Raw genomic sequence first — 17,815 nt, 5'->3', positions numbered from 1 at the left:
GATCCACAGCTCTACTTAGGGCTTTTTTGATATTTAATTGTAGATAAGAATCTCATAAACTTCCTGGCCTAGCTTTGAACTACAATCCTCAGATTTCATCTTCATGAGGCACTAGGGTGAAGGCATGAGCCGCTGGCACCTAGCAAATTCCTGTATGACTTTTATTATGATGAAAAGATAAATAGCTTCAATTTTTCACACTTATTTAAGGAAAAGTTCCTGTTAGTCTCATAATTACTTAGGAATATTGTAGTTACAAATCTTTAGTAAGGCAATGCTTATGTTACTATTAATATTAATTGCAATGTACATATAACATTGTTCTATATTATTTGGAGGAATAGGTATTTAATTAGAATTTCCTAAAGCAAGTGGGTAATGTCCTGCTTCCTTATGTAATTTCTCTGGTTTTCCACAATTTGTTCTTTTAGGCTGAAAGAAGAAAGTCAGCAGGTGATGGAATACAGGATGAAGATGGATGAGACTATCTGTTGGTTAAACAAGGCAGAGAATACTGTGCAGAAGAAATCAACCACTGAGCCTGAAGCAAACTTGGCAGAATTAACAGTAAGTGGCCAATTTATCTCATTTTCTAATGCCTTCTGTTAGAAGAAGAGTTCACTTAATAATACAATGTTGCAAGACCAAAGAAGAAAAGCAAAAGAAACTTGTCTTTATGGTATGCTAAATTTGAACGATTTGTTTTTGTTGTTTAAAGAGCAATTAGTTTTGGTCTTCCAGAGATAAAGTTCTACTCAAATAAAAAAAGTACTTATCATTATGGTTTCGGTATGAGATCAGAATTTTTTAAGATGTTTAACAATTATAGAATATGGTAAGACTGGGAGATACAATTTTTACCTTCAAATTTGGAGAACTATTGATTACAAAGTTGAGTTTTGCAATTTCACTGAGTTTCCTATAGGCTTAGGGTTGTGGTCCTAGTAATGAGATTTTCTTCTTTTAATCTTCAACCAAGAATTGCTTGTAGCTGGGAAGGTATGCAGTCTACAAAATACATGAACCTATGTGGTTATATCTAAATGTTTATGAAGCTTATATAACCCTCACAGACCCTTATCACCAATAAACTATCAAAAGGCAGGAAATGGATGTGGCTTAAGTGATATAGTACCAACCTTGAGCCAGAAAGCTGAGAGCGGCCCTGAGTTCAAGCCCCAGTACTGGCGGGAGGGGGGGGCGGGGTTTGCGGGGAAGGTTCAATTTCAAGCAAAAGTAAAAGTTTGCATGAGAAAAATATTTATTTGATAAATGTCTAATGTCCTTTTCAACTTAAACATAATAAAAATAATTTTAGGAGGGTTTTTAAATGGTGGTAGCAAGATGGAGTTAAGAATTGAATGCTAATATAGTAAATATTCTATATTATCCTGTTGAGAGACAGAGCTTGCCCTGTCAGATCCTTTTCTTCAGACTTCTTGCAAGTTTATTTCCTATTTAAGAAACTAAAAGTTCACAAGTAATGGAATACTTTCCCAACGGTTTCCCAGTATACTGTCTCAGCTTTCCCCAGGAGAACAAGCATCTAATGGCACCTGTCTTCTTGACCTTTTTAAGGAATTAACCCAAGAGATGGAGGCACAAGCGGAAAAGCTCAAGTGGCTGAACAGAATGGAATTGGAAATGCTCACAGATCAAAGTCTGAATTTACAGGAAAGAGAGACACTTTCCGAAAGGTTAAAAACCGTGAATGTCACGTGGAACAAGGTGAGCAGGTGGCTTTTTTCTCATGTAGTAATTTTGTGATCAAAGTTTGATCTTGCTGCTGTTTATCTTTACGTCTATCCAAAGATGGGCCCATTTTACGAATGTCAATTTGTTGTTGTTAAGTAATGAATTAGTTCATTTATCTATTTATGTGTTTATTTTTGTGTCAGTCTTGAGGCTTGAACTTAGAGCCTGGGCACTGTCTAAGAGTAGAGTTCAAGGGCTAGTGCACTAGCATTTTAGCCACAGTTCTGCCTCCAGCTTTCTTAGTGGTTAATCGCAGATACGATTCTCAAGGACTTTTCCAGGCTGGCTTTTAACTAAGATCCTTAGATCTTAGCCTTCTGAGTAGCTAGGATTACAAGTGTGAATCACTGGTGTGTAGCTTAATTCTTCATCTTTTTTTTTTTTAATGAAGGCTTATTCATGTTTACAGTTCTTTTTGTCTCTCATAGAGACATACAGAAGTTAAGGAATGATTTTTGGTTTTAATAGGATTCTTCAACCACAGAGATTTCTGTATTAATACATTAAAAAATGATTGTACACTGTTAAGCAACAAAATGCCAGTACTTATATTCTGAAAACAAATACTGCAAAATAGGTTCCTGACATTACATGTAATGCTTAATGGATGTTTATTTTTAGTGGTCTTAGTCACTTAGGATATGCCTATTAGGACCCACTGCACTGTAAAGAGAGTTTAGACGAAGATGTCATTTTTCCTTCATACTATTACTTTGTTTTTGTTTTCATCTGACTGATAGAAGGTAGATGAAGTCATTGGTTTATTTTTTTCTGGCCTTTTAGTACTCACCGTATGAAAGCATGAAGTCTGTGTCGGACATTGAATAGCGGTGTCTCTGAACTTGGCTTCCACTTGCATGAATCTCATGTTAGCTGTTTTCTCTGTTTTCCAAATATATCAATGTGGATGTATGCCGCCTGTATACGTATGCCTGTACCCTAGCTCTTGGGAGGCTAAGACAAGAGGATCTGAAGTTGGCAGCCAGCCTAAGTTGTATAGGAGAACTTATCTGACAAAGCAACCCCTCCCCAAACAATTGAAACCAGCAGCAGTACTTCTGAGTCTCTAACATCATCTTCTCCCATCTACGCGATGGAGAGTTCATTTTGTAGATGGATAGATGATTACACATGACAAAGTAAATACAGTAGAATTTCAGTAATCATTGCTATTCTTTATAATTCTTTTCATTTTTCTTAAGTCTCAAATGCACCATAAATTTGACCATGTCATACTAGCCCTGTAGCCAATGCTGGGTCTCAAGCCACCATCATATTTTGTCTTGATAACTACAGACACTGTCATCTTTCCCCTGTTGCTGTAGTCTCATAAGATTTGCCAAGAGCATTTGTGAAAACATAACCCAACTCTAGAAACTCCTTGGAACAGTCCCTTAATGACTTTCCAGCTCATCTGGAGTAAAAGCCAGAGGCCCTACTGTGATTTATAAGGCCCCTCATGGTCTGTCTCCATCTGTGGTTGCTCTCTACTTTCTAGACATCCATGTCTGTGTCATTCCATAGACTGAGCTTGTTCAGGTTCCTCTAGAGCTCATCTACTTATTTAACACAAAGGATGTTAGTGGCTGTTGCATTGAAAATGACAAGGCTGTTAGTCTGGTAGTACTGTGTTGGATAACACTGAAGCTTCCATTAAAAGACTATTTCTCCTCTATCTATAGATTAGGATACCATTCCCATTGAAGAATTAAGTTTGCATATTGTATTCCACATACACATTGAGAAATATCCGGGCTGATTTGTTAGGGATGCCTGGGTGTTGGTCAGGTGAGGAATGGAGGAAAGGGCACTGCAGGAAGAGGGGGCAGTGCGGGAAAGGGTCTAGAGGAAGCAGTGCACACAGTTCATTTGGGTCCTGGAAGTAGTTTAGTCTGTGTCGAGTTGAGGAATTCCTGCAAAGTCCAGATCCCAGCAGTCTCCTCGGCATGGAGTTCCTGGAATTGAAGCTTCTGTTTGACAAGAATTACAGCTTTGAGGAAAATAGGGAGCTCCTGATGGTTGAAGCTGAAGGAAGATCTTTTCTAGTCATGCTGCAGAGATGGGTGCATTAGCCCTTATAGGAGTTGATATAGAAAAATTGGTTCAAGTCTTGAGAAAAGTTCACAAAAGGGAATTCAGGGAAATTAGAGACACGCTATTCTCATTTGGGTATCTATAAATATCCCATCAATGGAGAAGTCTGAACAGGATATTTTATTGGGAGTGGTTTAACTTTGAAAATTCTATAAGGTAAATGAAACCACGGGAGAGTAGGACTTAGAGAAAAAAGTCAAGGTTTAAAAAAAAAAGCTGTGGGGTGCTAATACTTGATGGCTGAAGAAAGAAAAATGAGCTAGAGAAGTAGGAAGAAAAGCTGTCATGGCAGTGGAGCCAGACTGCAGTGGGAAGGAAGCTGGAGACAGATGCTGAAGTGTCAGGTGAAGAAACTGGCAGCACGATTCCTGAGCATAACACAATCACGTTGACTCACATAGCACCCTTCTCTCTCTGGTCTGATGCTGTAGATTTGCAGAGAAGTCCCAGGCCTTCTGAAGCCACACCTCCAGGAACCCTGCTCCGTCTCTCAGACAAGGATTGCTGGTAAGATAGCATTTATTCCTTCACAGATTATCCACACAGAAAAACAAATGATGATATGAGCCTCATAGATAAGGTTGGAGAAATTATTTAAAAGCAGTGTGCCGTTGTGATTTAACCATTCAGTTATTGGAAATAGACATCTTTATAGTCAAGACTTCACCGGGTGCTCTCCATTGACAAGATTTTATTTCATCATCGAGACTTAACCTTTCCCTGGCAGAGACAAGCAGCAGGCCAAGGTGCCTGCTGAAGGAAGGGAGAGGCGGGGTGGGGAATCTGGAGGGAACTGAATAAATATGTGCAGCCTCTGATGTCATCAAGTGTAATCTGTCACGTCACACACACACACACACACACACACACACACACACAGATTGTATTAAATAACTGAACTAACCATTGTAACATAATTCACTCATTTAGTACTACTGATTCTATCTAGCTCAGAAATACCTGTTATTCTGAAGTAGCTGTTCTAATTTATCTCCTCCTCCTTTCCTCCTCCCAGGCCTGGGCAACCACCAATCATGCCATATCTTGATATATCTGTAGTTTTCAGCACTATGGAAAAGATTTATATAAAAAGGTGTGTGTGTGTGTGTGTGTGTGTGTGTGTGTATGTATGTGTATATGCATGTGCTGGTATTGTACTAGTCCCAGTACCTGGCACAAATTCCTTTGTAAAGAATATATTTCAGGCTAGCATCTATAATCCTAGCTTCTCAGGAGGTTGAGATCTGAGGTTCGTAACTCAAAGCCAGCCTTGACAGGAAAGTTTGTGAAATTCCTATCTCCAACTTAAAAAAAAAATCATAAGTGGGATTGTGGCTCAAATTGTTGAATGGTAGCCTTGAGTAGAAAAACTTAGGGACAGTGCCTGGCCCCTGCAGTCAAGCCCCAGAACTGGCACAAAAAAAAAGTGAAAAAGAAAGAATAAATTTTAGGAGTAATCTTTTTTTTTTGCCAGTCCTGGGCTTGAGCTCAGGGCTTGACCACTGTCCTTGGACTTTCTCAAGGCTAAAGCTCTACCACTTGAGCCTCAGCACCACTTCTGGCTTTTTTCTATGTATGTGGTACCGAGGAATCGAACCCGGGTCTTCATGCATGCTAGGCAAACACTTTAACCACTAGGCCAAACTCCCGGCCCAGGAGTAATCTTTATATCCAGCTGGAGGACAAAGTTAAGTAACAAATAGTGAATAGATAATTAGAGTATTAAAAAGGTATTCACTTTAGCATTTTGTAATAAAAGTTTGTTTTAAATTAAGCAGGACACTTGATCAAATAAAATAATCCTCTTATCCGGACAAGGTGACTCACACCTGTAATAATAGCTACTCAGAAAGCTGAGTTCGAGGTTCCAAGCCAGCTTGGACACTAAGTAATGTGAGACTCTTATCTCCAATTAACCACTAGAAAATGGGAAGTGGGGCTGTAGCTCAAGGGGTAGGTTGGTAGCCTTGAGCTGAAGAGCTCAGGGACAGCGCCCAGGCCCAGAGTTCAAGCCCCATGAAACCCCCCCCCCAAAAAAAATAAACCTAATTTTCTTATAGTTGGTATAGATTTTATATTATTATTTTTTCTTAATTACCTGTGAATTATTGGTGGGCTTAAGTTGTGTGAATTGGCTTTATGGCTGCCAAAGACGTGGCTATTACTGGATTTTTAAATATGAAAAGAAAAATAAATTCTTATGAATTTTTTGGATCAAGCTAGATTTTACTTGAGTACGCATATCTGTATGTCACCTTGTTGGCTTCTTACCAATTAACTACATTTTTTATATTTCAGTTCATCCTAGTGTCCAAAAGGTGGCGCTAGTATCATCCACTCCTGATGTCCCTGTGCAGTCTTATCCAGCCTCTGACATCTCCGTTCCTGCCGATCTGGATAAAACCATCACAGAACTAGCTGACTGGCTGGTATTGATTGACCAGATGCTCAAGTCCAACATTGTCACTGTTGGGGATGTGGAAGAGATCAATAAGACAGTTTCTCGAATGAAAGTAGGTGCTTCGAGTCAAGGCTTATCATGCCACTGCCACATGATAGATTCTTTCAGATCACCTTTGCTTATACTAAACTCGGAGACAGAAAGGTTTAGAACACCAGTGATAGACATGTATATCATCTGGGCATTGTAGGTACCAGGAGGCTGAGATGTAAGGAGCCTGATGCAAATCCAGACTGGGTGGGAAATTCTGTAAGACTCCAGTTAACTAGGAAAAAGCCAGAAGTGGAGGTGTGGCACAAATGGTAGAGTATCAGCCTTGAGCACAAAAACTCAGGGACAGCACCCTTGGCCCTGAGTTCAAGCTCCAGAACTGCTACTCTCCCCCGCCCCCCCCATACCACACACATGATTATCTGTCAAACAGCTGTCCAGGACTCTCAAAAGAGTGAAATTTTTCTTGAATTCATAGGATCAAGTTCACTAACGAAAGCTAAAGACTCAGTATACGTCTAAAATTGAACTCTGATAATTGAGTGTATTTTTATACATGCAAGCTAATGCCACATGCAATGTCTAGAGTGATATAGGATAGTTTCAAGTTATGATTTCACTTTAGAAATGAGACTATCCAGAATGTCATTTTGTTATGGTTAATGTACTACTTACTACACTTGTAAAAGGTGGACAGACACACGTGGCTTACTCCTGTAATCTTAGTACTGAGAGGGTTGAGATCTGAAGGTGATAGTTCAAAGCCAGCACAGGCAAGAAAGTTTGTGAGAGGGCTAGGAGTTTGACTAGTGGTAGAGTGTCTGTTTAGCATGCACAAAGACCCGGGTTCAATTCCTCAGTACCACATACATAGTAAAAAGCCAGAAGTGGTGCTGTGGCTCAAGTGGTAGAGTTAGAAAACCCAAGGACAGGGCTCAGGCCCTGAGCTCAAGGCCCACAACTGGCAGAAAAAAAAAGTCTGTGAGATTCAGTTAACCACCAAAAAATAAGAAGTGGTGCTATGACTCAAGCCTTGAGGAAAATACTAAGTGATAGTGCCTATGCCTTGAGTTTAAGCCCCAGTACTACACCCCCCACACACCTCCCAAAGGGAAAACAAAACAGAAAAAGACAGTTTTAGAATTGTTTCTTCATATTTAGTGTGTGCTGGCTTCTGGGATTCATGTTGTAGGGATTACTGAAGAAAATGTTTCAGATAGAAGTGTCCAGTAAGATCACAGTGCTTACGACTAATGTTTACTGAATGCTTAATGCCACTTCTCCTAGGCTTTTGGCACATTTTGTCACGTTTACTTGTGTAAGTGTCTTGTGAGGTAGGTGTTCTTATGATTCCCCTATTTCATAATAACCCTAAACTTGAAGAAGGCAGGGACAGTGATCCAGCTATGGAGATAAGTTTCTGTGGCGAGGCAGTGTAAGAAAGCCACAGGGCAGGTGTAGGGCTACCTGAAAGGAAAGCCAGGATGAGAGTAAGGTGGCCTCTGCAGTGAGGGAAGCAGGCTGTAGGATTTCCTTTATTTTCTTTGAAAATGAAAATAAAATCTTTAAGTAGTTTGATAAATTCAAGATAGTCTGTGAGTCAAAGCATCTTGATCAATGTCACTTCAATCATTCACTCTCGTTTCGCCCATCCCCACTCTCCCCCTCAGCTTACCTGGTTCTCTTTTCAAATGTGTACATTGAGTATTATGACAGCATTCTTCTGCCCTTCCTCTCTCCTTTTCATCTGTCCCAGCTGGAGGATTTCAACTGCAGGAAATAGTGAATGGCATACCTCGTTCTGGGCAGGCTAGCTTCTACATTGGAGTGAAGAATTGGGGTCGGAGTTGAGGCAGGAAAGGAGGCTCAGGTTTCTTTGTGGGGACACGGGCCTTTCAGGCCATGCAAAGTTGTGCCGATTTTGGTTTGTGTGCAGTGGGCACAGTCAGTATCTCTCTCCATATTTCTTTTTTCCTTTTCTGAATTGTAGCTGGGAACTGGTGATAGGGGCATGTGACTTTAATAAGGAGAGGAGGATGGATTGGAGGCAAGAGAGGCTTAAATCAAGTGGTGGAGTTGTTTCTGAGAGGCTAAGATGATGCACTTGCAACCAGAAGAAACAAGAAAGAGGCGAGAGGGGCTGTGAATAGCATTTGGAGTAAGTCAGGTGTAGATTTATTGTTTGGAGGCGTCCTTGTGCCATTGGGAAGGGAGTTCATTGAACACGTGTTTGTAGAATGTGCCCCTCCAGAAGGAGTAGAAGCCACAAGGAGCACCTTGAGAAGTAATGCTCGATACTGTAGGAGTGACTGAAATGTACAAAACCAGTGAGTTCCTGAAGGGAAGCGTGGGCAAGTACATTGCCACCTGAGTTGTGTTTATCTATTTGTTTTTCTTTCTTTTTTTTTTTTTTTGCCAGTCCTGGGTCTTGAACTCACGGCCTGATCACTGTCCTTTGGCTTTCTCAAGGCTAGGGCTCTACTACTTGAGCCATATCACTACTTCTGGCTTTTTATTATGTTTGTGGTACTGAAGAATTGAACCCAGATCTTCATGCATGCTAGGCAAGCACTCTACCACTAGGCTAAACTCCTGGCCCTGTATTTGTTTTTAATTTAAAATATTTATTGTTACAGTAGTTGTATAAAGGAGTTTCAATTCTGGAAGTTAAGAGTACAATGCATCTCTCTCTGTCTCCCTTTCTCTCTCTTTTCCCCCAGTCCCAGGGGCTTGAACTCTGGGCCTAGATGCTGCCCCTAAGCCTCTTTGTGCTCCAGGATAGTGCTCTACCACTTGAGCCACAGCACTACTTTCAGTTTGTTTTTTTTTTTTTTTTCTGAGTGTCTTATTAGAGATAAGAGTCTCATAGACTTTTCTGGCTTGGCTGACTTTGAACTGTTATTTTCAGATCTCAGCCTCTTGAGTAGCTAGGGTTACAGATCTGAGCCACCAGTGGTGTGTGTCTTAGCACAATGGCACTTGGTCAATGTCACCCTTCCAGATTTCCCTCCTCCTCCTATCTCTACCCCTAAGTTACACGGTTAATTTATAAATGATGAACAGAGGATAATGGCTGCCTCTGCCCACCTGCCCCGTTCTATTCATTTCATGTTGCCAACCCCCCTCCCCACTCCCACTCCCCAGACACACTTCAGCTTCCTGGAATTCACTTTGATAAACTATTAGTTGTTCAGGGGAATTGCATCATTGGACTTGTATTTATTGTCAATTGTTTTCTTGATTTTTATGTCTATAAATTCTGTTAATCTGGCACTCAGTTTTCTCTGAAATCAACTTCCCCCCCTCTATCTGTACTAAGAGATGCAGTCTGTGTGCAATAAACATCGGTTTTCTGTCGAAGGTAATTTTATTCACAGTTATTCAGATTGGCATGTTTCCTTCTGTGTAGGTAGGTGACACAGCATTTACGATATGAGATAGAGAACACAGATGCCCAGCTGTTGATGTTTCTCGATGATTTTTGGTAGTTTTGGGTACTGACATACTAGGTAAAAGGAACAGTCTTTTAACTGTAGGGCATCTAGTTCAGCTATCCAGGTGGTTAATGGAAGGATGGAGATTTGAACTCAGCACTTCTAATCCCACCCAGGTACCCTTTCTCTGGCACTTTGAGGAAAACAGGAATGGTAATATGAGCAGACTGGCTTGACATAGTGAGATTTATTTATTACTAGATGCCCAGTGATGTTCCTTACCTACCATGTCTCTTCCCAGATCACAAAGGCTGACTTAGAACAGCGCCACCCTCAGCTTGATTACGTCTTTACGCTGGCACAGAATTTGAAAAACAAAGCTTCTAGTTCAGATGTGAGAACCGCCATCACAGAAAAATGTAAGTTTTTAAAATTGCGTTGTTTTAAAAGATAGGTGTCATCATCTGTTGACCCTAAACACAGACACACTTTCAAAAGACTCAAGGAATGGGGCCAGGAGTTTAGCCTAGTAGTTAAAGTGCTTGCCTAGCATGCATGAAGACCCGGGTTCGGTTCCTCGGTACCACATACATACAAAAACGCCGGAAGTGGTGCTGAGGCTCAAGTGGTAGAGCTCTAGCCTTGAGAAAGTCCAAGGACAGTGCCCAGGCCCTGAGCTCAAGCCCAGGACTGGCAAAAAAAAAAAAAGACTAAAGGAATTAGAAATTAATCTTATTTGATATTTTGTATTCTTTTTTTTTTTTTTTTTTTTACAATTTTATTGTCCATGTGATGTACAGAGGGGTTACAGTTACATACTAAGGTAATGAGTACATTTCTTGCTGAACACTGTTACCTCCGCCCTCCTTTCTCTTCCACTTTCCCTTTCTCGGCTCCCCTCACCCCCCCACAAGTTGTAAGCTCATTTCCAACGTACTATCTTGTGGGTATCACGGTTGCATTGGTTCACACTTTGTCCTTTGTCGCACCATCTTGTTCCTCTTTCCTCTCCCAAATCAGATAAACATAAATTCAAGCCACAACGTATCAGAATCAAATACAGTGACAACAGGGTTAAACCAAAGCGGGGCGGGGGGGGAAGGGGAGGTGCAGAAAGAAAGAAAAAGGAAAGAACTTCACACAGCACATTAAAAGCAACAGAAACAAAGAAAAACCTCTGGCTTCCATATCTTAGTTTTCATTATGATTAATATCATATTGAATGGTTGTGATCTTCTGCTAGGACTATCCTAGATATTTACTAATTATTATAAATGAGGAAAACCATGGAGTTTTATGTTTCTTTGTGTCTGGCTTAATTCATTTAATATGATTTTTTTTCTAAGTCTTTCCATTTCCTTGTGGAAGCCAAGATGTTATTCTTTCTGATGGAAACAGAACTATAAGAGAGATATCTCTTAGCTACATTCCTTCCCAGGTTGGCTTCCAACCATGGATCTTAGCCTCGTAAGCAGCTAGTATGAACCAGTGGTACAAACCAATGGTACCTGGCTTAGGATTTCTTTTAAAGGAACCAAAGCAATAGGATTTAGAGAAACATATAGAATGTGAATCCTTCTGTCACTGCATTCTCTTCACTAAACCCAGGTGTCACCCTGCCATAGCTCACCTCAAAATTTATTTACACACTGTTTATTGGGCAGCTGCTGTATGCCTGTGTGACTTGCACTGATTCAGGGATACATCTGTTAAAACAAGAACATTAAGCAACAACAAAATGATCATACAAAATACCAGTGAATCCCAGTTTGGACTTTACATATGAGCTCATTACCACTCTAAATCGTGTGATATTGAGAATAGTTTCAGTCCTTAAGAATGGCATTTGGGGACTGTCACAACTGGCTTTAATCTGTCCTCCTCTGCTGACCTTGGCCCTACTGGGGACTATTTTGTGCTATATGTACTTCGTTTCTTTTAAACATGTCTGACATTTCCTGGTTCCCTTACCTTTATTCATGTTGTTATTTTTTTTTTCCTGTTGACCTTCTCTCCCCGGGTGAAATTCTACTTAGCATATAACATGTCATCTCCCCCACTTGGTGAAATCTCCCTCCCCTTCTATCCTCCTGGGCTATGTCTTCTATCTTTAGTTCCTGCTCTGGACTTGCTCTAGATCACTAGATTACAGATCTCTCAGTTTCTTTTAATTTTCTGTCCTTTGCACTGGTGTGATGTTCACTTTCTGACCCTGGGGCCTCCCACAAAGCTTAGTTGGAATTAGGTGTGTAACACATAATGGCAGGACAGCATAAACTGGGAGAATGAAGTGAAATCTGTCCTAAGGGCAGAAAGTCAACTCTTTGCAATGATAGGTGTGTTTTGCTTATGAAATAAATGTGGTGGCTCCAAGGGCACCCTGGGAGATTCAGGAGCCAAGGACGTTTGTTGTCAGATGAGTCTCAGATTGATTTTTTTCCTCCCTAAAGAAGACATCCTCCTTCCTCCCCCCTCTTTTTTTTTCTTAACAGGCAGTAATTAATGACGTCTACTAGCGGGCTTTGAAGTGCCCCCATTTCCCCTCACTCGGCTGGGGACTTTGTTAATGGCATCAAACTTTATAAAACCTTCACATTATCCAAAACTTTACATTTTGTGCTTCTGTTGTCCAATATCTTTCTCTTTTCACCCCATTGTTTCAGAAGAACTCATTCTAAGGTTTAGTTTTACAAAGCTTTTCTTTTCTTGCATGTTTTTCTCTTTCCATTTAATTCCTCCTTCTCTCCCTTTCTGTCTGCCTGTTTTCTGTTTTCTTAACTGGAGTTCAACGTCAGCCTGGGCCACAGAGTGAGACCCTGTCTCGAAAAGGAACCTATCTTCCCTGTAGCATAGTGGGCCTGGATCAGAATCGCTCAGCCAGCCTTGATCAGTCCCTATTCCCCCAGGTATAGATTTATTTAGGATCAGGTATTTCTCCCTATCGTGAGAGTCACTTCTGGGGCCGTTTTCCCTGCAGTGGAGAAAGTGCGGAACCAGTGGGACAGCACGCAGCATGGGGTGGAGCTGCGGCAGCAGCAGCTGGAGAACATGGTTGTGGACAGCCTTCAGTGGGATGACCACAGGGAAGAGACGGAGGAGCTGATGAGAAGATACGAGGCGAGACTGTACATGCTCCAGCAGGCCCGCCGGGATCCGCTCACCAAGCAGATTGCAGATAATCAAGTAAGGCTCACCAGCAATCGTGTTTTGGTGCAATAGCATTTTATTGGACAGAATTCTTTTCTTTCCTTCTCCCCCGCGGCCCCCCCCCCCCACCTAACTGGTTAACTGTTAGTTTTAGGACTCAGTCATGATGTTTTGAGATCCTTCTAAAGAACTTGATGGGGAATGTTTCTTGAGAAATTTCTGGAGATGAAACAAGGAGAAAGAATGCATTGTTACAAATGCAAACACTCCCTTCCCCAAGAACCAACATCTAGAAAGAGAAAAATTTTTGAGATTAGCAGAAACCTTATTTAGTCTCTTAAAAGGTTATTACCTCTACCCTAGAGGTTATTTTATATTTATAAAATTTCCTGGAAATTTTCAACTGAGGTGCAGTTGTAAGTCAGGTAATAACTAAGTTCTATCTAACTACTTCTCTATATCGATGTATCCATCCATCCATCCATCCATCCATCCATCCATCCATCCATCCATCTATCTATCCATCCATCTTTTTCTGCCAGTACTTGAATTCAGGACCTGGCCACTATTCTGTAGGTTTCACTCAAGGTTGGTGTTCTGCCACTTGAGCCACACTTCTACTTCCTGCTTTTTGATAGTTTGTTTGAGTTAAAAGTCTCACCAAGTCTCACCGAGGCTAGCTTCAAATCATGTTTCTCAGTTTTTAGCCTGTAGAGTAGCTAGGATTACAGACGTTCATTTTAACTCCTTTGTAGCACACTGTTTTATCAATAGGGGTATCTTTTTGTGATCACTTGTAGACTTGATGATATTGAACACTTAAAGTATTTCCAAAGTGTTATTCCAAAGTTTGTCTTATAGTCTTAGAAAATATTCTCGAAGGTGTGGTTGGGACATTATATTTTGGTATCACACTTTATTTGCCCTTCAGGTAGCTTAAGAGGAAAGTGTACAGTTATGAAGAATATTGTAATAAGGGTTATATGGGAAACACAGTCTATATCTGCATATATGCTTTTATTCTTCACAAATGTATACTTTTCAGGGCTATCATGTTGCCATATCTACTGGGTCTGAATTGTTTTCTGTGTTTCTGTGTTGATTGTTTTCCCCAGGTTCTGGACATATCACTAGGGGAATTTCATTTAAAGGATAGGATTGTTCTGTCCCTCATGTTCACGGTACATTGGTCCTTGGTATGTAAGGAATCAGTGTGCACAGATTTAAGCAACCATTTTCCATGTATCACATGGTTAAGCATATGGATGATGATGTTTGTGTTCTGAACTTATACAGACTTGAAAACTTTTTAGCATTATTCCATTTAAAAATATAGGATGGCATCTATTTCCGTAGCATCCTAGAGATGTTTCAGAGTCATAAGAGGACGTGCCTAGATGATGTGTAAATACTGCACTTGAGCATCTCTGGGGAATCTGAAACCACTCTTCCCCAGGTACCAAATATTGTGTTCTAGTGAACAGTCTGTCTCTTCCCTTGTGAGATCTTAGGGTGCGTTTTTCTCCCCAGTTGCTACATACAAAAGCATTGATAGGGATATTCAAATGTCAGATTTTGTGGGGATTACTGAATTTGGGATGTAAAAGGATTAGAAAAGTATAGTTAAGAGACTAGTGCCTATTGGCGCAGTGAGCCCTTGTGTATCGCTGCCCCATCCATGCTGTAGACTTTGTGAACATGCTCTGTGATGGGGCGAGAGATGGAGTCACAGGGCTGGTCCTCGCCATTTCTCCAGGCCTGTGTGGAAGAGCTGTCTGTGCATCGCTGTGGGACACACATGGTCTTATAAGTATCAGCAGTGTAGCAGGAGGGGTGAGAAAGACAAATGGATGTTGAGGAAATGATAATTTTTCAAATGTCATTTCCTGTGAACCTGATTTCTTAAGACATTTCCCCTTTTTGCTTCTAGAATTATTCTGGGTTGAGATTATATGCAGGAGATTTTCCTCTAATCTCTGCCTCCCACTTTGGGACATCTAGGTCTAAAACTTTGAAAAATGTTCAAAGTGTCTCAGTGGTTAGGTAATATTACTTGCTAAGGAATCCCCCAGGTCTAACAATTCTGTCTCAACTTCCATTTTAGCTATTGCTTCAGGAACTAGGTCCTGGCGATGGCATCGTCATGGCATTTGACAATGTGCTACAGAAGCTGCTAGAAGACTATGGGAACGATGACACAAGGAATGTGAAAGAAACCACTGAGTACTTGAAAACATCGTGGATCAACCTAAAGCAAAGGTAACCTGAGGCCCTGGCAGTAAATGTGTATCTTCAAGTTCAGGGTTTGACTGTTTTGGCTTTCTTTTAGAAGCAGGCCAAATAAGGGATGGCTAGAAGCTTATTTTATTTTAACTTAAGAAAAGTCTATATTGCGATAAACCGAGTTAGTAATACAGTATTTAGTGTAGACTGTGTGTGTGTGTGTGTGTAAGTGTGTGTATATGTGTGTATGTATGTGTTCATCTCGGGGATTGAACTCAGGGATGGGGAGCTGCCTTTGACCTTTTTCCTTTTTTTTTTTTTTTTTTTGCTTGAGGCTAGTGCTTTACCACTTGAGCCACAGCACCACCACCTCTAGCTTTTTTTTATGGTTAATTGGAGATAATGTTCTTGCCTGGGCTGATTTTGAACCATGATCCTCAGATCTGAGTCTCCTAAGTAGGTGGGATTACAAGCGTTAGTTACCAGTGCCTGGTTACAAGATGTATTTCTTCAATATATGCTTTAATTCCTACAGTGAAGTTTTTCTCTTGAATATTACATTTTGCCCCTGTAATGTCACAGTTATTGTATGCATTCTGAGCCTTGTAGTATTATTTGGATAATGTATAGAGGGATTACAATTATATTCATCAGGTAGTAGGCACATGCATTACTTCTTGCACATTGATACCCCTTCTCATATTTTTGTCTCCGTTTCCCTATCCCCACGCCATCCCAATCATCTTGTTTTCCTGCTTTCCCTTTCCTATTTCAAATAAACATATATACTAAATGAAATGAACTCTAGCATATGAAAACAAGAGCTTTATCTTGTGTGATTGTTATTCTGAATGTACTATGTTATTTCTCTTCTCCTTTTTTTACCCTTATGGTTAATCTCATATTGTTACTATACTTGGAATATATTTTGTAGTACTCTTGTAAGGAACTCACATAGTTAGGATAACCTTTGGATAAAATGATGACTAATTTTGTAGTAATTATTTCATAGTGAGTAAAACTGACAATATCAGGGCACTTTATATTTACTCCTGGTGGTGAGTATAGTCTACCATTTAACTGCAACTTGACATGAAAGAATGTTCTATATTACTTGATGTTATTATGAGTTAGAATCTTTTTCTTTTCAGTACTGAGGATTGAATGAAAAGTCTCACACTTGCTCAGCAAATACTTTACCAGTTGAGTCATGTTCCTAGTTTATTTGTTACATTGTGATCCTCTGCTAAGAATATCCTAGGCATATTCTAGCTATTACAAATGAGGGAAGCCATGCAGCCTCTGTATCTTTGTGTCTGGCTTAATATATTTTTTTCTAAACCTAGTTTGTTCGTCATAGCTAGAGTCTTCTACTTTTGTCTGGGGTGTTCTGGAACTGTACTGCTTTTTCTTGGAGTCTTTACAGGAGTTCTGAAAACTCCAAGAAGAGAATCCTGAACCTGATGACATGAAGAGCTTCACCTTAGACTGTGGAGGATATAAGACTATATAGCAAGTAAAGAGCTTTGCGAAAGGTTGAAGCAGAATATTTCTAGTTTTCCCCTTTGTAATATTAGTACAACTTTAAAAATATTAGTAACGATTGTTTGGCTAGATTAAGGATCATATCAGTAAAGCAGGGAAGAAGGTTAAGTAAAAGTAACAAACACTGACATAGGCCTTCAACATATTCATACATTAACAAAAATTCCATGTGAAAGAATGACTGTTTTGGTTGCAAATATTACCAGCAAAATTGATCACTCGTGAGTGAATGTCCTGCTTTATTTAGCTCCTCAATTCCTTTTTTTGCTTTCCTTTGTAAATATTTTAAGACAGCCTACAGCAGTAGTTAGATTAGATGGAAGAGGCAATTAAAAATGAATTATATTCCAAGGACATCTTTCATTTATCACAGCCAAGACAGCCATAGTGTTCTAATTTTGTTATAGTTACAAGTAGTTGTTCTTAGTTTATTTTCTTTCCACACATTTTGTGGGAAAGAAGTAATTATATTAATATTCATATTCAGATATTATTTAGATAATGTTCCTATTAAAACCCAAGAAAGTACATTTGACATATTCCCTCATGAATGATAACTCAAGTTCTTATATATTGGGGATTTTTTCTTTTTTCCTCTTCTCATTTTTTTTTTCTGAAGGTACTAGATTTTGAACTCAAGGCCTCACACTTGCTGGGTAAGGATTGTACCACTTGATCCATGCCACAGTTGTACAGTTCTGCTTTTACTATGTTTTTCAGAGACAGTCTTGTGCTTTTGCCCAGGTTTGTCTTGGACTGATATCTGTATTTTAGTCTTACTTCCCTCCTGTAGCAGGGACTATGCATCCTACTCAAATTTCCTTTTCCTTTTTTTTTTTAATGAGTTAATGTTTACAACTTTTAGCTATGTTGAATGGACTTCTACCTGGTATATATAAATCATATTTTTGCTTCTTAAACAGTAATAGGAGACTACTTTTGTACTTGACTTTTTTTTCCCTGTGTCTGAGTCTTGAACTCATGATCTGGGTGCTGTCCCTGAGCTTTTTGGCTCAAAGCTAGCACTCTACCTGAGCCACAGCTGCACTTCTGACTTTTTAGTGGTTAATTGGAGATAAGATTCTCAGGGACTTCCCTATCCAGATTGGCTTGAGGCTATGGTCCTCAAATGTCAGCCTCCTTTGTAGATAAATTATAGGCATAA

General features: G+C 40.0%; 1 protein-coding gene across 1 annotated transcript in view; it reads left to right on the top strand.

The window, feature by feature from the left end:
• Nucleotides 1-17,815, top strand: part of Utrn (utrophin) — a 402,939-nt gene that overhangs the window by 168,746 nt on the left and 216,378 nt on the right. The window contains exons 43-49 of the mRNA XM_090338004.1: nucleotides 432-567; nucleotides 1,579-1,728; nucleotides 4,281-4,356; nucleotides 6,148-6,362; nucleotides 10,037-10,154; nucleotides 12,713-12,918; nucleotides 14,987-15,141. Of these exons, the coding sequence (XP_090194130.1) occupies nucleotides 432-567; nucleotides 1,579-1,728; nucleotides 4,281-4,356; nucleotides 6,148-6,362; nucleotides 10,037-10,154; nucleotides 12,713-12,918; nucleotides 14,987-15,141 (1,056 nt within the window). The remainder of the gene's footprint in view (nucleotides 1-431; nucleotides 568-1,578; nucleotides 1,729-4,280; nucleotides 4,357-6,147; nucleotides 6,363-10,036; nucleotides 10,155-12,712; nucleotides 12,919-14,986; nucleotides 15,142-17,815) is intronic.

The sequence above is a fragment of the Megascapheus bottae genome, chromosome 8 (genome assembly GCF_031878675.1).
Source record: "Megascapheus bottae isolate mThoBot1 chromosome 8, mThoBot2.hap1, whole genome shotgun sequence".
Lineage (NCBI taxonomy): Eukaryota > Metazoa > Chordata > Mammalia > Rodentia > Geomyidae > Megascapheus > Megascapheus bottae.
This window is presented reverse-complemented; position numbering and strand designations above follow the sequence as displayed.